This window comes from Poecilia latipinna, unplaced genomic scaffold, assembly GCF_001443285.1.
Source record: "Poecilia latipinna isolate Pla-1442-1.1 unplaced genomic scaffold, P_latipinna-1.0 Scaffold1888, whole genome shotgun sequence".
Taxonomy (NCBI): Eukaryota; Metazoa; Chordata; class Actinopteri; order Cyprinodontiformes; family Poeciliidae; genus Poecilia; species Poecilia latipinna.
This window is the reverse complement of record NW_015114504.1, coordinates 7,275-24,422: the sequence shown is the minus strand read 5'-3', so window position 1 is coordinate 24,422 and position 17,148 is coordinate 7,275. Positions and strand designations below refer to the sequence as shown.

The following is a 17,148-nucleotide window of genomic DNA, read 5'->3' as shown; positions in this document are numbered from 1 at the left end:
TGTGTGTGTGTGTGTACATATGGCAATAAGCGGAACTCTATGAGGAAACTTTATGCGTTTAAATATAGGAATAAAGCAGGAAAGCATTCAAAATAAATGTTTTCTTTAAACTCAAACTGAACTTTAGATTTGTGTATAGTGGTTGAGTTGCTCTAATTCAGCTGAAAAAGCATAATTGTTTCTTCCGATGAGCAACAGTATCCATTTTTGAGTATACTATTTAGTTATTTGAGTTACAAAGTAAATTTGAGTAATTTCAGGAATGTCGGCTAATTAGATGACTCCTGCTTTTCAGACGCTGCTGCTACTAGAAGCACTGAGGTCTTATTATACTCTATGGTGGCATAGAGTTTTGCTTGTAGCTCATGTTTCAGGTTTACGGTGAAGTCAAACTGGTTTTTCCAGCAAATGTTTTCTCAAATGAAATACCAGAGAGTCCACTGTTTCCTAAAACGTCTCTTTAAGAACTTTGAATGATTCTCTCTAATAAAAATACGTAAATTTGGCTCAATACTTTTAAAAATTGTTAAAAGCCTAGAAGGCTAAATACAACAAAAGCAAACTCATGTTAACACTCAATTTTCATGAATGGCCCACTCCCAAGCCTCTGTACGACTCACTGATGAGTCACACAATGTGTTTCACAGTCATCCATTTTGAAAGTTAGCTAGTGATTATGTGTTAAGCAAGAGGAAGCTGCGTGTTCATCAGTCTGGATGGAGGTAGTAAGTCTACTACAACACAAGAAGGATGAGTTTTCAAGAACAAAAGGTCTTTTTGAAGAAGAATGTGAATGATATAAGGCTTAGGTTGTACAATAACAAATTAAACAAACCAATTTCTTAATTGTAATCTGCATGGGACTTTACCTTTGTGGAGAATAGGCTGAAGGTTCTCCTAATGTGTCAGAATCTGCACTTTTGGCCTGAGCTTGACTCAAACTTCTGTCTGAAGCTCTCTTTTTGTGGTCAGAGGAGAGAGTTTCTGAAAGCGGTGAACTCCTCTGTTCTTCTACAAGAGTTGCGTCACTCTGGTCTGAAATAGTTGCTGTAGACACATCAAACAGTTTTTTTTTATACCATAGAAACTAATACATTTAAAAATGGGCACAGTGATTAAACACAGCAAAATGTAATTTTTATGCTTTGCTATTAATGCTAAGACAATATTCTAAAATATTAATCCACATCACTTGTTGTTTCAACCCAATTTTCCAAACCCATCTTTTGTGAACCCTCATTATGGATGACTTTGTACCAAACTTTACAACTAAAAAATAAAACTAAGCTTAAAAAAAATTCAGCTCAGTTTAATTTGCTGTTTAAAAAGATGACTAAACTATCGATTGATTTCCAATTTGCTCAAAGCAGAAAAAAAAAGTCAAAACACAATTATACCTCTTTTACTGGTGGAGTGCCTGGAAAGCGGTGAGGAGCCAGGTGTTGAGCCAGGGGAAATGCGCTGTGAGCGACTGGATGAATAAAAAGATTAATGTTAGCAATAAATCATTTCTGCACTAATATGACTTCTGATCAGTTTTTTAAAGTGACCATGCTAACACGACGCAGGTAAAACAAAGGAGAATATTTGCCACAACAATTAGGATAGATATCTATATAAATGATCAAATTAAATTATATTTTAAATAAGATGTTTATTAATGAATACAATTTATGTCATTACCCAAACTCAAACCTGTATGTGGCCACATGGACTCATCATTTGCAACATAATAAGCAACCCGCTATAACAACCAGCCAACACTTTGAAACATGTGCAAACACCAAAATACAGAAACAATATATAATAATAACGCTTTTTAGTCTTTTAGCTAAAACTCAAGGAAATATTTATATGTGCAAAGTTTTCATTCTTTCCAGCTGTGTGACATGAACGCCACCCAGTGGTCATGCTACAGAGGCCTCGGTTTTTCTGTTACCTGGGTGACCTGGGGCCTCTCTTTAGATGGCTGCTGGTTTTGCTGCTATGTGATGAAACAAAGTCATCCTCATAGACTGCTGCTTCATCTTGGTTGTTTTCAGAGTGTGAAGAATGAGGAAGTGGAGAATTATTCCCTGAAGCTCTCTCACTCACTAAAATATAAAGCAGAGGAAAGAAGATATCGTGTTACTTCAAACTGTGTATGTCTCATAAATAAAACTGGATTTTACAGTAGAATCATCCTACAACAGAAACCACTGATGGATGAATTTACCTTTTATAGGGCCTTGCACATTTTTCGTGAAAATATTGATTACGCTCAGAGGACTTCCTTCGTTCAGCTCTTCCCATGGTGCTTTGCTGCCATTAAGTTGTGTAAAGGGCGGGCTGAGGGCTGCATACTCCGCTGCCTCCCTCTGGAACTCAAGCAGTCGCTTGTTGTGACTTCTTTTACCTGCGCTGCAGTCCGCTGCCTCCAAGTAATCCGAGTTACACCCATGGTTGCTGGTGTAGTGAGGAGGACTTTCGTATTCCTCAGAAAAACTTCCCTCACTAAGAAGAGGACCCTCACTAATGGAACCAGCACTTGAATCGTAGAGATCAGTCTGATATGGATACACCAGATTCTCCGGTTTTTTAGTTCTTATTCTTTGTACTAGTTTTTCTGTTCTCTCTTCCATGCCCAAGTTACCAATAATCCTCCTGTCTTCTTGGGTGTAAGTGTTTAAAGTTAACCCATTTACACCAGGAGAACCAGCATGTGGATTTGTCAAACCGGTGTGTGTCTTTCCATTTAAGTCGTGCAGATTCCCGGCTCCTGGAAGAACTATGCCAGTATATGAAGTATTAGCTGCATTTGTGAACGCTTTCTGCGCCCTAAAGGAGAAGTCATTATTTTCTGTAGCATGAGCAACGGTTCCTGTCCAGTGATCAACATCAAGGCTAGAGGTTCTGGGGTGCAAAACGGTATCAACGTCCATGGAAGTCGCTGCACCGTAGTTGATCCCTTGTCCAGCGAACCTTCGCGCCTCTGTTTCAATACGGTTTGAGAGGGATGTGGCCTTTGCCTTCAGGGCTTCAATACGAGACATTCTGGTCGGGGACTGGAGGTGAGGTGCTGTGACCGGCTGTTCAGTGTACTTTCTGCTACTAGAGGCTAATGCTGCCTCCAGTCTTAAAAGCTGAGAGAGAAGATGTTCATTAGAAGCTACTTGTACGCCGCTGGTGGGTTGAAAAGCTGGATGATCAGGCTGAAGCACAGAGGTAAACTCAAGATCATTCCTGCGAGAGATTAGAAAAGAAAAATGGCTCACAAATAATCAGAACAAAATTAAGTCAATCAAACATAAAGCAAGAAAACCAGTTGAAACAAATACATTTTACATAAATCAGTCTACTCAATATGAAAATATATGAAAGTGGAACAAAAAATATATACTGTTTTATTAGAGCTTTCTTTTATCAGTGTATCTTTCTCTATATCCATCCATGTGATATTATTATTTAGGGAAAATAAAATGACTAATAATTGTTTTAAAATTAGATGACAGAAAGAAGTCAGTTATTTGTGTTCTTTCATGCACCGATTACAGGAGACTGCACATGTTTTCTGTTTTCTTTTTCCTTTGATATTAAAAATAATTGTTTATTAGCCTAAGTCGTTAACCGAAAGTTCAAGTCAATGGTTGGTTTTATTGGGTAGAACCAGCATCACCAGATAAGATACAGCAACTTTGACCTTTGAGAGTATCATTTGTGGCTAATTTTCTGTCTGTGGAGTTTCTCACTCTACAAAGAAGTTCATACTCAGATTAGCAAACATTTTGCAGCAAGTCAGTACCTGGATAATGGCAGTGGCGGCTGCTCATTCAAAGACTTGTCACTGCTTGAGGGGCTTTGTGAAACCCCGATTCTTTTGTTTTCTTTGTCCGACTCTCCTGAAGGCTGGTACATGGGTCTCTGGAAAATAATCATCGTTAGTCACACTTCCACAATGTTTTGTCCTCAATTTAGCTCTTAAACATAAAAAAGAGAAACTTTCTTATTTGAAAGCCTAATACCATCTGAATGAAAGGTGCAGAATGTGGCTCAGGTGTTGCCTCGCTGAGTCGGGCGTCCTCCAGAAGAAGTCTGGTGTAGGTTTCCTGCAGTCGCTTTTGAACAGGGGCCACAACTGCCTCAGAGGAAAGGGTCGCAGTTCTAGCTACTTCTCTTTGTTTCTTGTACAGCTCCTGCAATCTCTGATTTCTTTTTGCTGCCTCCTCTTTTACTGCTCTCCTCTCTTCTGCCTGTCGCCTCTTTCTCTCCTCTTGTTGTTGTACAATGTATTGGCGAACTGTATCTGCGTCATAGTGCCGCTTCTTGACACTTTTGCTTGTTCTGCCAGAATTGTCAGGCTGACGTGTGGTGGGGCTAGCACTCCGGCAGACCCTGGAGCTGGTGTTTGCCACTCCTGTAGATCCCCAAGCAGAGACCGGCGCCCTCGTCCGAGAACCTGACCCTCCTCTTCCTCTTCTACTACCACTGACACCCCGGGATCTTTTACGAGCACGCTCTTCCATTTCAGCTGATTTGCAATCCAGCTGAAGGTCATTAAGAATCCCCTGGATGTCTACTGACAAAACATCCGTCTTCACTCCCCGTAGCGTCTTGTCCTGAGCTGAGGAAGAGGGACTGTATGAGGCCGTAGGGCGGCTGGCCGTTTGCTCCTGAAAAGCACTGCGAGACCTCTCTGTGCTGCTTGGCCGAGTGTGTCTCCTCTGTTCTGAATGTGGGTCCGAGTGGTGATGGGAAGCTGGTGAAAAATATAAGGAAAAAAATTGAGATGTGTAAGTGAACGGTGCACACACTTTAATGTCAGTACATCTCAGAATGATAAACCCACGACAAAAACAGACAGAACACTGTTTAAATCAGTTTAGTTCTGAGTTTGAATTCAAATATGGGATTAAAAAGTTAGAAGAAAACTTTATTTACTGTTTAGAAATTGAAAATGATTGAAATTTAAACAGTGTTTGCTGAAGTCTGCATGGCCTCTAAACCTGAGGTCTGAGTACACATCCTGTTAGTTTGTCTCAGTCTACTTTATAACTCATTCAAAGCAATGGATGTTACTTAGTCACACATTTCTGTCCTGCTTTTAAAAATGTCAGTAGTTTAGTTCCTAGTAATAATGGTATTTTTGTTCACTTTTTACATATTCATCTTTTGATAACAGAAATTCAATATAAATAATAAGTAAAATGTGGATAATAAGTACATAAAAACAGATCATTCCAAAAGTAGATAATTATTAAATCCTATTGAATGCTCAATGTTCAAATGGCTACATTCTAAAAAAAACAATATCTGAACAGTAGCACAGATCCAGAAAGGATCAACATAATGAATGAGGCATGGCCAGAGGGTTAACAGCGACGACTTTAATCTAGGCCAAATTGAACAATCCCATGGACCATCTAATCCAGATAGATTTTTTTAGAGCATGTCTGTGAAGAGCTTTACTGGACTTCACACACACTAGATGGCGCATGCACTTGGGCAGTCAATAAATACCAATCTGTGTATTATTGTGCATTCAACTTGACAAGCCAGTCAATCTGTATTTGTTCCGGTCAGTGGCACGCACTGCAGACATATTCAAAATAAAATGGAAAGCACAGACTCAGAGTGTGTGAGTGCAACACCAACACTGAGTCAGAGACCTGAAACAGCTCTGGATTTTTAACTCATGTCATTTTGGCTTATTCAGGTGAAAACCAACGCAAAACCTACATAATTTAGTGCAACTTAAATTCAAAATTTATGTTTAACATAATGTTATAAATAATAATATAAAAAGCAAGTTCCCAATTTAATAAACAATCGTCAACAGTTAAAGCCTTCTTAACCTAAATAAGTTGCAACCAAGAAAAAGGAAAAGTAACACTAAAAAACAAGAACAAAAAATATAGAGGAAGTAAATTAACTGGCTGGAATCAGCTCATGTACAGCTTGATCAACCCTGTCTGGGTCTATATAGATTAGTGAAAGCGCTACAGCTGGTGGATATTGTTACAGAGTGAAAAAGATTCTTAATTATCTCCTGTCATTATTACTGCGGTGCTCACAGACATAAGAGGTAACAGTAAGGCTGAAGGAAGCATTGCAAAGTTGGTGTGTTTTAACCTGTAGAGATCTGCTATGGAATAAACTGGGATATGAGAAACTTCTGAACTAAGATGAGAAAGCAATACTGTTAATATGAGATATTATTGCAATGACGCCAAAAATGATTAGCTTAATTTATGTATCTTATCTTGCTTTAACATTACATGATGTCCCTATCACATTCGGTGCCATCCTGCATCTCAGCCACTAAAAATAAATATTGGCTGTGCGTATTAAGGGCAGTTAGCCTGTCCAGAGGGTCAAATCAATTGGCAGGGCATGAATGGGTGACACCAAAAATATAGCATCCTTATAAATATGGTATCCAAGTAGTCAGTTGTCATTGCAACGACGACTTCAATTTGATGTATCATGCAGTCCTGGTAGGGAGCAATGCCAAATGCCGACTTCTACGGTTTAAAATAGCAAACCCTGTTTTACAGCATGTCTTCTCCCATATACACTTCTGTTCTTAAAATAGGAAATAATGATTGGAAAAAAATGTACACATTTTTATATTCACAAAAAAACATGAGTCGTTTTTTATAGTAGGCCTCAAAGAGAAATCTAAGCTGACTTAAAGTATTAAGAGGTCAATGCTCTACCAAGAACAGGGGAAGTTCTGCTTTAAAATACTTGAGAGCATCTGTACTAAAAGGAGGAATAAACTGAGGGCTAACCCAGAGCTCAACAGGGAAAAATGTGACAGCATTTACAACATAAGCACTCATGCCCAATGCACTCCAAAGTATCTGTATCTGTACTGCAGTGTTTTAATTATCTCAGCCAGTTTGATGCACAATTTTTGACAAGATTGAACTTAATAAAATAGAATTTTACTGATATCCAGATGCAATATGCATGGGGACATTTTTAAAAACAATTACAGCCAGCTAGTTTATTCACAAGGTTTATGAAATACTTAGGCAATAAACCTTCTACCTTTTAGTATAATTAACACAGACATTATTGCAAAGGCCAACAGGAGTTGGATTGAGAAAGCCATTCTGAATTGTTGAAACCACGTATACTGTCTGATGTTTGCCTGTAACCACTTCAAACAGCATCTCATGACAGAACATTATGTGCTGGTATGTATGGCGGGTCAACAGTTCATGTTCCTGAGCCCCACCTGTTCGGGTCAGTCTGCCACCTGGATGGGAACTGTGCTCTTCACTGGTTAGCTTTGGAGCAGGACCTAGTACCATCTTTACCAGTTTTTGGCCCTCACGCCATGATGCAGGACTAATCACTGCAAAAGGAACAACATACACAGTTCAGATGGGAGTGCTGAAAATGGCATTACGATAAAGCAGAATGACATAGGTAAAGGGAAACATGAGTGTATGGTTCTATGAAGATCTTTAGTGATTAGAGTAAAGTGGTTAGAAAAAAAATTAATAAAATGAAGTTTTCTGTAGAAATTAGATTTGTTAGGTTGCCTTTCTGACAACCTAACACCTTTGTCCTGTCTAAAAGGACTTCCTTTGACACGGTTCACCTGCTCTGACAGATGACTCAATGCATTGCAATGTCTTGTGCACAAAATATTCACAACAGTTCCAAGTATTCTACATCAAATAACCAAGCAGCTGTTTGAGCCGAGTTGATGAGCCAAGTGAACCTGGCCGCAGATCGCAGACGTCTATTTATAGAAGCGTTCCAACATGAAGCACAGACCAGTCAGACTTGAGGGACTGCACACATATTTCTGAGCAATCTGTTGGATTTTTTCAAAAGATAACTGTCAGTTTCGTACTAACATATGTTTATAATTACTAACACAGCAAAGTAACTTTGGTTATAATTTGACTTACTTGACCTTTATGCGGTTAGATTTAACTTGGACCTGATTATTTTTGCTTTAGAACTCTCTTACATGATGTGCTCTGTGTGGCTGCTAAACAAATAGTGAAACTGAGGTGAACAGAAAGACAAGGAATCACCAAACACGGAGGTAGATGACAAGAACAACGGAAGAGATTGTTCACAGCAACTTTTTACAAACATGACAGCACACTATGCACCCTAACCGCCTGGTCTAACAACACAAGAGAAAAAGAAACATCAGATTTCTTCCTGTTCAGTGAATCACAAATAATCCACTTTTGTCAAACACACACACTAAACAACAACAGAAGTTGAAATAAGGAGCCAGAATATTGTATGCAATCTATTTCCAACAACTGTCTGTGTTGTTTCCAGCCATGCAGAAGCAGCTGGTGTTTAACCAACAAAGATTTAAAGATTTTCTTTTTTTAATCCTTTAAATATGAAGCTGTATTCTGAAATGTCCATGTCAATTTGCAAAATGCTCCAGTCTGACAAAAGCTGCTCAAGGGAAGCACTTTACTCGTGGATTCCAAAACTTTAAAAGCGTTAACACCAGGAGAAACAAAATTAATAAAAGCAGCACAAAGAAGCACAAAAACCGATGAAGATGGTAAATAATCACATGTACCCACAAAAAAGTAGTACATGGCTGAAGCCTGGTTGTGTCTTTGTGTCTCTTGTTGGTTTTAAAGCACATTTAATTTATAGTAGAAAACAAATCTATGGGGATTAGGGTCATAACTCTGGATCAGTAGAGCAGTATCCCTGGTTAAAATAATGTAGTGCTTGGAAAACTGTGCATGTAAGACAAATCTAGGTCAGCAACGTAGACCTCAGAGCCCATCGTTTAATCTATGAACTCATCTGATGTGAGCACAGACTTTTCACATTCATGTCCTCGGGTTGCTGGCTCAAAAGGGTGAAGTGCAGAGCAGACCGAGGGATAGCTTTTACCCTGACACAACCAGGATAGTTGAAGACTAAAATAAGACATTATCAAGTCGATTCAAAAATACTTTTTTGATCCCAAAGGAAAATTAAATGTTGTAGCTCATTAATTCACAGAGTTGTATTAAAAGATGGATGAGTAACTATAAACAACTACACTATCCCTGTGAATGTGGTAGGACTCATTTTATAGACATTAATGGAAGTCTGTTTTGGATTCAGCGAAAGTGTTTCTAACATGAAATCAACGGCAGAATAGAAGAGAAGCATGAAGCAGAAGTCTGGTGGTTTTTCCATTTTTCATCATAATTAAATGCAGATTCAATACTGTGTTACCCTACATACAGTATAGTAAAGAGAACTATACCTGGTTTAAAATTCTGCTCTACCGGGGGAACTTTTTGGACCTTCCTGACTGGTTTGGATGGCCTCTTCTCCTTGGACCTTTCTGTTCTCTGATGCTGATGCCTGAATTTGCTGCTCTCTGTACAGAAAGGACAAATAAAGAAAATACCCAACAGACTGAATAAAACAGAATTTCTTATTTTGGATACTATATGTGTACAAAAAAACAGCACAGCATTTCCAGTTAGACATAATCAGATAACTTGTAGGTATAGTAAGGTTAAAAAAAAAAGACAAAGACATTTTCAAAGTCACAAACATTTCTAGTCACACTGATCCTATGATTTAAAGGCCTTTAACCGGATGAGATGTTAGTGAAACCACTGAGGAGGGAAGAGTTTTCTTTTCCTGCATAGTGCACAGAATAACCTGTTGTGCTGTTCTGCATGTAAGCAAGCTAAGAAATACATCTGGCTAGTAAGAATGTGAAAACAAAAGGAGATTGTGTAAACACCAGGATGACGCAGTAAAATAATGGTATTTTGACATAAGATTCAGATTCTCATCTCATCCTGTGCCTATTCCGACACTTATATTTTTTCTTTTATAAAACTCTAACATTCAGAGGTGTTTCAAAATTAAGAAAATCCTATGCAATCATTGATTTAATAGACGTATTCATCTCAAATACATAAAAAAACCCAACAGAATATTAATCAAAACACAAGAACAACAAAGTTGCAAACCTGTCCAATTAATCAAGACAAAGAGTTTAGGGTCTTGCCCGTTAGAGTAAGGTAAACTAAAACACTGAGTGGCCTTGTAAATATATTTACCAGGAAATTGGTATGATATGTCTCTGCAAACTTTTCTGTTGAAGTTATGGAATTCGTCCTCTTTCCAAACTTTACCATCAGGAATCTGGACCTTTGTCTCTGCACTGTTGAAACCTGTGAATAAAAAAAAAAGAAATGCATTGCAAAACTTTACTTCTTACTGAAAAGTATAGACATCATTCTAATGTAGGCAGTCAAAACATAAAAGCTTAACGAATGAGAAAAATACATTTAGTAAAATACCTTTGTATATAGGCGCTGGCGGTGCTGCTGTGACTTTCCGTATCTTTGCTGCTGGCATGCTGCTTGAACCAACATTGTCACCCTCAACAAATGCAACAATGGGCTTTTCAAGACAACTCTTAGACTTTTCCTTGTCTGCCATCTCCTCCAAATGTTGCCTCTGTCTTCGAATGCGCTCTTTCAGTTTTTCTAATTTATCATCCGGCTGATGTCGCCTCAGGTTTTCCAAGCGTTGGGAAACTGAGCCAGGACTTGAGGAAGGAGTGCTCTCCCCTTGGCGTGAAGAGCTGGGCGTCCGAGCAAAACTCTTTGATTCGTGACTATCCATAACAAGTTGTGCTTTGTGAGTGTTCTGCTCTGTCTTCAGGCCGTCCAAGACAGGCTGGTCATTGAGGTAGCGCACCTCGGCACTCTCCAGTGCAGAGGAGCGTGTGCTGTCCAAGTCCCCGTCAGTCTGCTTGTCCCTGGTGTCTCTCTGGTAGATCAGCTGGCTGGGCAGAGGATCTGAGCTAGGCAGAGAGGATGTGTATGAAGACCCTGGCACAGACTGCAGATTGTAGGCCTCCAGCTGAGAAAAGGGATGTGAAGGCGGGGTGGCCTCTCTGGACGTACACCAGATTACATGGGATCAAGAAGAGAAACAGGATTTAGTTTTAATTTACAGCTCAGTGAACTTACAAATGAAACAGAGTTTGAAATTATTTCATTGTGTAGGAGAGTATCTCGGCACTTAACATATGCAGGAACAAAATGAAATTTGAAAAAACATCAAATTTAAGCCGTTAGAGTTTTGTGAAAGAAAATACATTTCCCATTGCACGCTGAAGATTAAGGCCGCGAATGGCTCTTAAGAACTCAATAAAAAAACCTTTACAAGTTATCAGAGTTTGCCTCACCTTATATTTGAAAATAATTAATGACACAAAACTGCTTTTCACACACGGAATCACCCAATCACATGAATCATTTTCCAAATGTACCCTATTTTTTCACATCCAAATAAAACATCAGCTGATTAATAGGCTTGGCTACATTGCTACAGGCATCTACTTAAGATATGTTTTACTTTGCATATGTTACGTAACATTTGGTAAGTGAATCATTATCGGTAAGTTCAACTTAGAACGAGCTGTATGCTTTATTGCTGTTACACTTCACTGATACACAGCTTTAGTTTTGTCCATCAGTCAAAACTATTGGGCAAAACTAACAGCAAGTTGTTGCTGTTAGTTCCCTGTTAACTTGCTGTAGTTAACAGGGAAACAATGTTTTCAAACAGCATAATGTGTGTGCTCAAACTTCATGTTTAGCAATAGCCTTTAAAAGTTACGTGGCACAAATGTATATATCTCTGTACTTTAGCTCAAGAAACCAAATGTTCTGCAGGTGTGTAGGTTTAAAACATCAATCCTTTGGTACAGGTGCCCCCTGAACCGACAGCAGTGTACTGAAAATGTCTGGCATGAATAAATGCACTGCTGCTTTCCTAGTTTTAAAATATGTCGCATTTACTAAAGCCATTCTCACAACCATTAAACTTAAAGTCAATGTGAAACCAGGGGAAACTATTAAGATATTTAACATTAGTCAACACCAAACTCAAGTACAGCAATGTAACAGTAATTCAGCCAGTAATTGTTGTTAAATTCCTTTAGCTTACCTGTATGAGGCCAGAGGTTCTCTGAACTCCACATTGCTGTTCTTCCGTACATTGCTGTCCTGAGTGGTATTTCTCAAAGGGCTGCGTGAGCTGCTCTTCGCTGGACTCTGCTGATTTCCACCTCTGGATTTTGAAGTCCCTCTAGATTCATCACCTTGTTGCCCATCTATAAAGAAAAGAGGTTGGAACAAGTAATCTCAACTCTAAAAACCACATGTGTCAGAATGGAGCTGATGCATGTTGAAGTAACTCACCCCTGCTGTGAGATGAACTTGATGTTTTCTTCTTGGGGGAGATGGGGATGGAGTCCAGAAGAGCAGCAGTTCCTGGAGTGGCCTCCAAGCGATTTTCTATATGCCGCAGCTACAAAATACAAGCAGGTAGAAAATACTGTAGTCCAAGGCAACTGCGACAATTAATGAATAAATGACAAACAAATATCACTGTCATGTTTACTTACAGCAGCTTTGGACTGGGCCAAAGTTTTCCATGCAGTTGTCAGCTCTGAAAAACATTTTTTTTTTTGTAAATCCCAATCATAAACTGATCAGATATTACTGTAGAACTACTAACACAAATTACATTTACAATTCCCCAACACACCTGTGCCAATATTGTGATCAGTAAGCAGTTGAGCAGATCTTGTATGGGGTACTTCAGTCCTCCTGCTGCTCCTCATCTCTCCCACTCACCTGCAGTCAATTTTAACAGTTCTTAAAAAGTTACAAATTCAATTTATTTAGTAGATTGGATTTAAAAAACAAACAAAACAAAAAAACAGAAGAGTAACTGAAATCATGACACAAAAGACAAAATATATATGCTTGGCTTCAAGACAGACAGCCTTATAAACTCCTTACAAAATAAAGTCAAATAAATCAACAAAAAACACATAATTTGTAAAGAAAAAAAAGCACTCCCAGTTGATGAAAGCAAGCATCAGCAAAGCTCTGTTTACTGAAAGCACCTGAACAGCTGAGTCAGAAGACCGGTTCAACCTAAGTACTGTTTTTTTTTTTTATCACATAATAGATACCCATTATTTAGCTCTAATTAGGGAACCTCTTTTACATAAAATAATGACAATACTGTGTTGACGAATTTGTAAATGTAATCCATCCCGGACACAACTCTCTAATAAAGGCACTACTGGTTAGTTTATTGTGAATCCATTAAACTCCACATAGTCATGTGATTTTTATTTTTTTTTATAAGTCATGCCTTTTACTCATACCAATCAAGTGACACAGCCAAGAGGTGAAACCAGTGAGATGAAAACAACTACTTGTCTCTTTGCGACAGCTTTTTCTTTTAAGATGTGGGATATGACCAAACAAAAACCAATAGGGACATCCTCTAGAACTGAAGTACTCATGCTGTTTCTTGAAATATTAAAACTGACCAACACTGGCTCATTTTGGCAAAGACGTGAACTGAAACTGCATACGTCTGCATTGTTAAACACTTCTTGCTGAGCAACTAAAACACCATCCTGGTTGCTTCCAAGAATAAATGCAGTACATTTTTTTCTAAGCGTTAGATAACAATTACTATGAAACGGTTAATGTCTTTGACTTCATCAAATACCTAGAGTTTCTTTTAGGAAAAGTCTTGTGTGTGATGCCAACTTGTCCAACCATTTACAGCTTATTAAGTAAATAAAGTGAATAAGACTGAAACTAAAGGAGATGTATCCTTTAAATGCATAATCAACAAGGAAATACAAGTTCTGTTTTTTATTAAAACCTTTTACACATGCTACACATTCTATTGATGTGGTGGAAGTTCAAGGTGTCTTTGTCAAATGTAAACCACTCCTCTGCTGTTACGACCAAGATCAAACGGTATATGTATTACTTTCAGTGTAATGCACGAGGTAACACAAACACTTTATTCCACAAGCATACACAAGAGTGGTGGGCATGCACAATTGCTTTATATGACTATCTTTAACAATTGGAGTTGTTAAAGATAGTCATATAAAGCAATTGTGCTTTATTTGACACAATTGAATCTGCCTATGTGTTAATGCTGTACTATTTTTTAAATAATATTTTATATGCTAACATACTATGGCAAAACACTGTTATGAGAAATATGCAACTCAGTCCAAGCAATAGTTAGACGCTGTCACATCTAACTATGTTCATAGACATGAACATAGAGAAAACTGTTGCAATCTAACTTCAAACCACAAATGGCATAATATGCAAAACACAACTTCACCCAAGCATATGAAGAGGAACTAGAGATTGGGGTTTCCTTTTTACAGGAAGAGTAACCATTGTTTTCATTTTAATGTTAATAACTGAACTATTACTGTGTATCTAACAAATCAACAGAAAATTAATTCACAAGATACATTTATTTTACTTAATTCAAATGTATTTAGCAAAACGCAAACAGCTAGATCATGTGAATTGCTAGTTACATCAAAAACTAACCATTTAAAAAACAACATTAAAGCTAAACTTTGTGGGAAAAGACTTCTTAATTTAATCTACAGGTCCTTATCTAAAATTTATAAAGGGCATAATTAAGAACTAACAAAAGAGTCGGGTTTGAATACACTGTCATTTAAACAGATTCACTTTCAACAAATTTTTATTTTAAAAATGCATTCGAGATTTTCTAATAACGTATGAAAATCTAACACAAAACTGTAACCACTGCTCAGTCGCTGCCGACTTCAATTGGCATAAATTCAATCCAGGCAATAGTCTGTGCCGCAAACTCGAAAGAGTTTCGCTAGGTGGCAGGAAAATCATTAACTTAGCCTAGCAACTTATTTGTCAACACTTAAAACACATACCTTTAAGAGGACGACCCGGTGTGTCTAATTGTCCACATTTACGCTGATGAACTCATAATACGAAACTCCTAAAATATCCACAGTTCGCTTTTGATTTCCTTTAGCGATCTGTTTGCTACCGTTAGCGTTAGCCAGCTAACGTTAGCTAGTAGACTAGCCAAAAGCTACAGCAACTAAACTATCAACTTTTTACAGCGACATATATCCATTATTTAAGCTTTCTTTAGAAAAAGTCATCGTGTCCAAAGCAGCTGTGAAGTTTCCTTAAGGAAATATGTCGTCTTGTCTTTCAGAGGTCGCCTTTCCCGGGTTACTATGTTGATGTTTTCAACGGTGAAACTAGTATCTAGGACGGGTAGGTAACTGACACCGAAATACCGCGATAGTTGGCCTGCGTCATTTGTGACACTCCCCTTCTGCAAACACTAAATTAACAGCAAAGTTTGGTCAGGGTTTTCAGTTAGTTTAGTTGGTTAGTTATATTTTAAAAATATATATTTTTAATTACTTTAATAATAGTTTTTATTATAAAAAATTTCAGAATTATTTGTCTTTTTCTGTAATTTGCGTAAATAAATTTAGTAAAGCGTGTGATTTACACATGTACGGTTTAGTTGAAATGATACAAGTGTGAAATAAGCTATTAGATTAAAATACTAATGTAAAACACATTTACCCCATGCTCATGAGCAACAACATAAGAACGACCTTTTAGGCTTTACTACCCTCTCGTGGTCAAAATGAATATTGCATAGAAAAATACCACAGATGTGTGGACACATACAAGCCTGCACGGCATTAGTTTGTTTGTTTCTTGACAATCATCGCATTAGCTAGAATCTGGTTAATTTATGCAATTTTCAACGCTAACAGTTTTCTTTTTTATCTTCCCATTTATCCTAACGTAGTTATTTATATAGCTTAGATTAGTCTTAATGGCAATAAATGTGCACGCTGAAAAACATGAGTTTTTTTTGTTTTTGTTTTTTTTTTTGGCAGCATGTACTCTCAGTATTCACAGGTGAGTCATAAATATATAAACCGCAGTGCAGCAGTCCGTTATGAAGGCAGACCCTCAGGTTTCCAGGTTATGGATCCCTGTTGAACCATGCGGAAGGCAACAAGTAGGTTTTTCGTGTGATGTTTTATTGTGAAACAGCACAAACGCTTCAGCCTGTAGCCTGGATTATATCACAACCGTTGGGTTTAAATTTGATGTAATTGTAAGCTGTTGTGTTCCTTTTTTTAAAAAAATGGTGCTGTTAAATAGGCAAATCATAATTTTTTCTGCGATTCTAATAACCTGCTATAACCCCGACTCCCCCTGCTCTCCTCCCTCATTCTCTCTCTTTTCCTCTAAGGACTCGAAGAGGAAATACTACAGCGGAGGTGGTCGTTTCTACAGACACATTTTCATTTTTTTTTGTGGACAGAGGACAGGAATGGACAGAAGTTCTTGCTTTTTAGGTAAGAAATTCCACCTTTTTAATGAAATTGTATAGTTAGTTATAAATATGTGTGCAGTTTTGCAACTGCACACCACTAAAATATTATTATTATTATTATTATTATTATTATTATTATTATTATTATTGAAGAGGGAAGGGGCAAGGAAAGAAATTTACTGCTGTCAACAGCCTCTAGTTCTTGTTTTGTATTTTTAACACAACAAACCATTCAGACCATTCAGAAATTACGACTTACATTTTCTTACTGCATTCTTATTGTGCATAACATGTTCAGCCATTGACAGTGCATAAGTCATTCTTCACTGCATCTTTTACATCTTTATTGTCTGAATTATGTTCAAAGTGACAGAGCTGGTCGGCACTGTTTGAGCTCTGCAAAATCAGGCTTCAGACAGGACATTCTGATTGTTGAGTGTGAGCTTCACAGAGAGTTTTTTTTTTCAGTGTTTGTCTGACTAGTTGTCAATAAAATAACATCCTTTCCAGATTTCATGTTTATTATCATGGTCTGGGTTTAAATAAATTGGGTATTTTCAAAATTGTCTTAAAAAAAAAACAAACAATCCAAACCAGAAGAACTAATTGCCCATGCATCTATATTTTAAAGTAAAACATTCAACGAAAGACCGGTTTGAGCATTGTCTGTGATCCAGATGTCAAGATAGGGAAGGAAAACAGTGGCTTTCCAGATGATTTCGTCACCTCACATCTCTTTTTCTCATCTCCCCTGTAGGATAATGGACTTTAGCTAGAATTAATCAAGTGATCTATTGTTTTGCAAAGAGAAAATGGATCTTGGCTTTGATCGATTCCCTTCTCTGGACTGCCTTGTTAATTATTTAATCATATGAACACTTACCAGTTACCACCCCCGGTGTCTTTATTTCCTGTTTTATTAATCGTTTCTTGTTG

General features: G+C 37.7%; 1 protein-coding gene across 2 annotated transcripts in view; it reads right to left on the bottom strand.

Annotated features, from left to right (window-relative positions):
* The window catches only part of cep350 (centrosomal protein 350), a 37,569-nt gene extending 22,442 nt beyond the window's left edge, over window positions 1-15,127 (bottom strand). For both annotated transcript variants that reach the window (XM_015015157.1, XM_015015158.1), the window contains exons 1-15: window positions 14,768-15,127; window positions 12,559-12,647; window positions 12,416-12,459; window positions 12,210-12,318; window positions 11,956-12,121; window positions 10,296-10,897; window positions 10,053-10,166; window positions 9,239-9,355; window positions 7,223-7,342; window positions 4,002-4,735; window positions 3,782-3,900; window positions 2,216-3,222; window positions 1,940-2,093; window positions 1,398-1,471; window positions 870-1,047 (exon numbers count right to left, since the gene is read on the bottom strand). In XM_015015157.1, the coding sequence (XP_014870643.1) occupies window positions 870-1,047; window positions 1,398-1,471; window positions 1,940-2,093; window positions 2,216-3,222; window positions 3,782-3,900; window positions 4,002-4,735; window positions 7,223-7,342; window positions 9,239-9,355; window positions 10,053-10,166; window positions 10,296-10,897; window positions 11,956-12,121; window positions 12,210-12,318; window positions 12,416-12,459; window positions 12,559-12,634 (3,614 nt within the window). In that variant the 5' untranslated portion in view covers window positions 12,635-12,647; window positions 14,768-15,127. The remainder of the gene's footprint in view (window positions 1-869; window positions 1,048-1,397; window positions 1,472-1,939; window positions 2,094-2,215; window positions 3,223-3,781; window positions 3,901-4,001; window positions 4,736-7,222; window positions 7,343-9,238; window positions 9,356-10,052; window positions 10,167-10,295; window positions 10,898-11,955; window positions 12,122-12,209; window positions 12,319-12,415; window positions 12,460-12,558; window positions 12,648-14,767) is intronic.
* Between the last annotated feature and the right edge of the window lie 2,021 nt (window positions 15,128-17,148).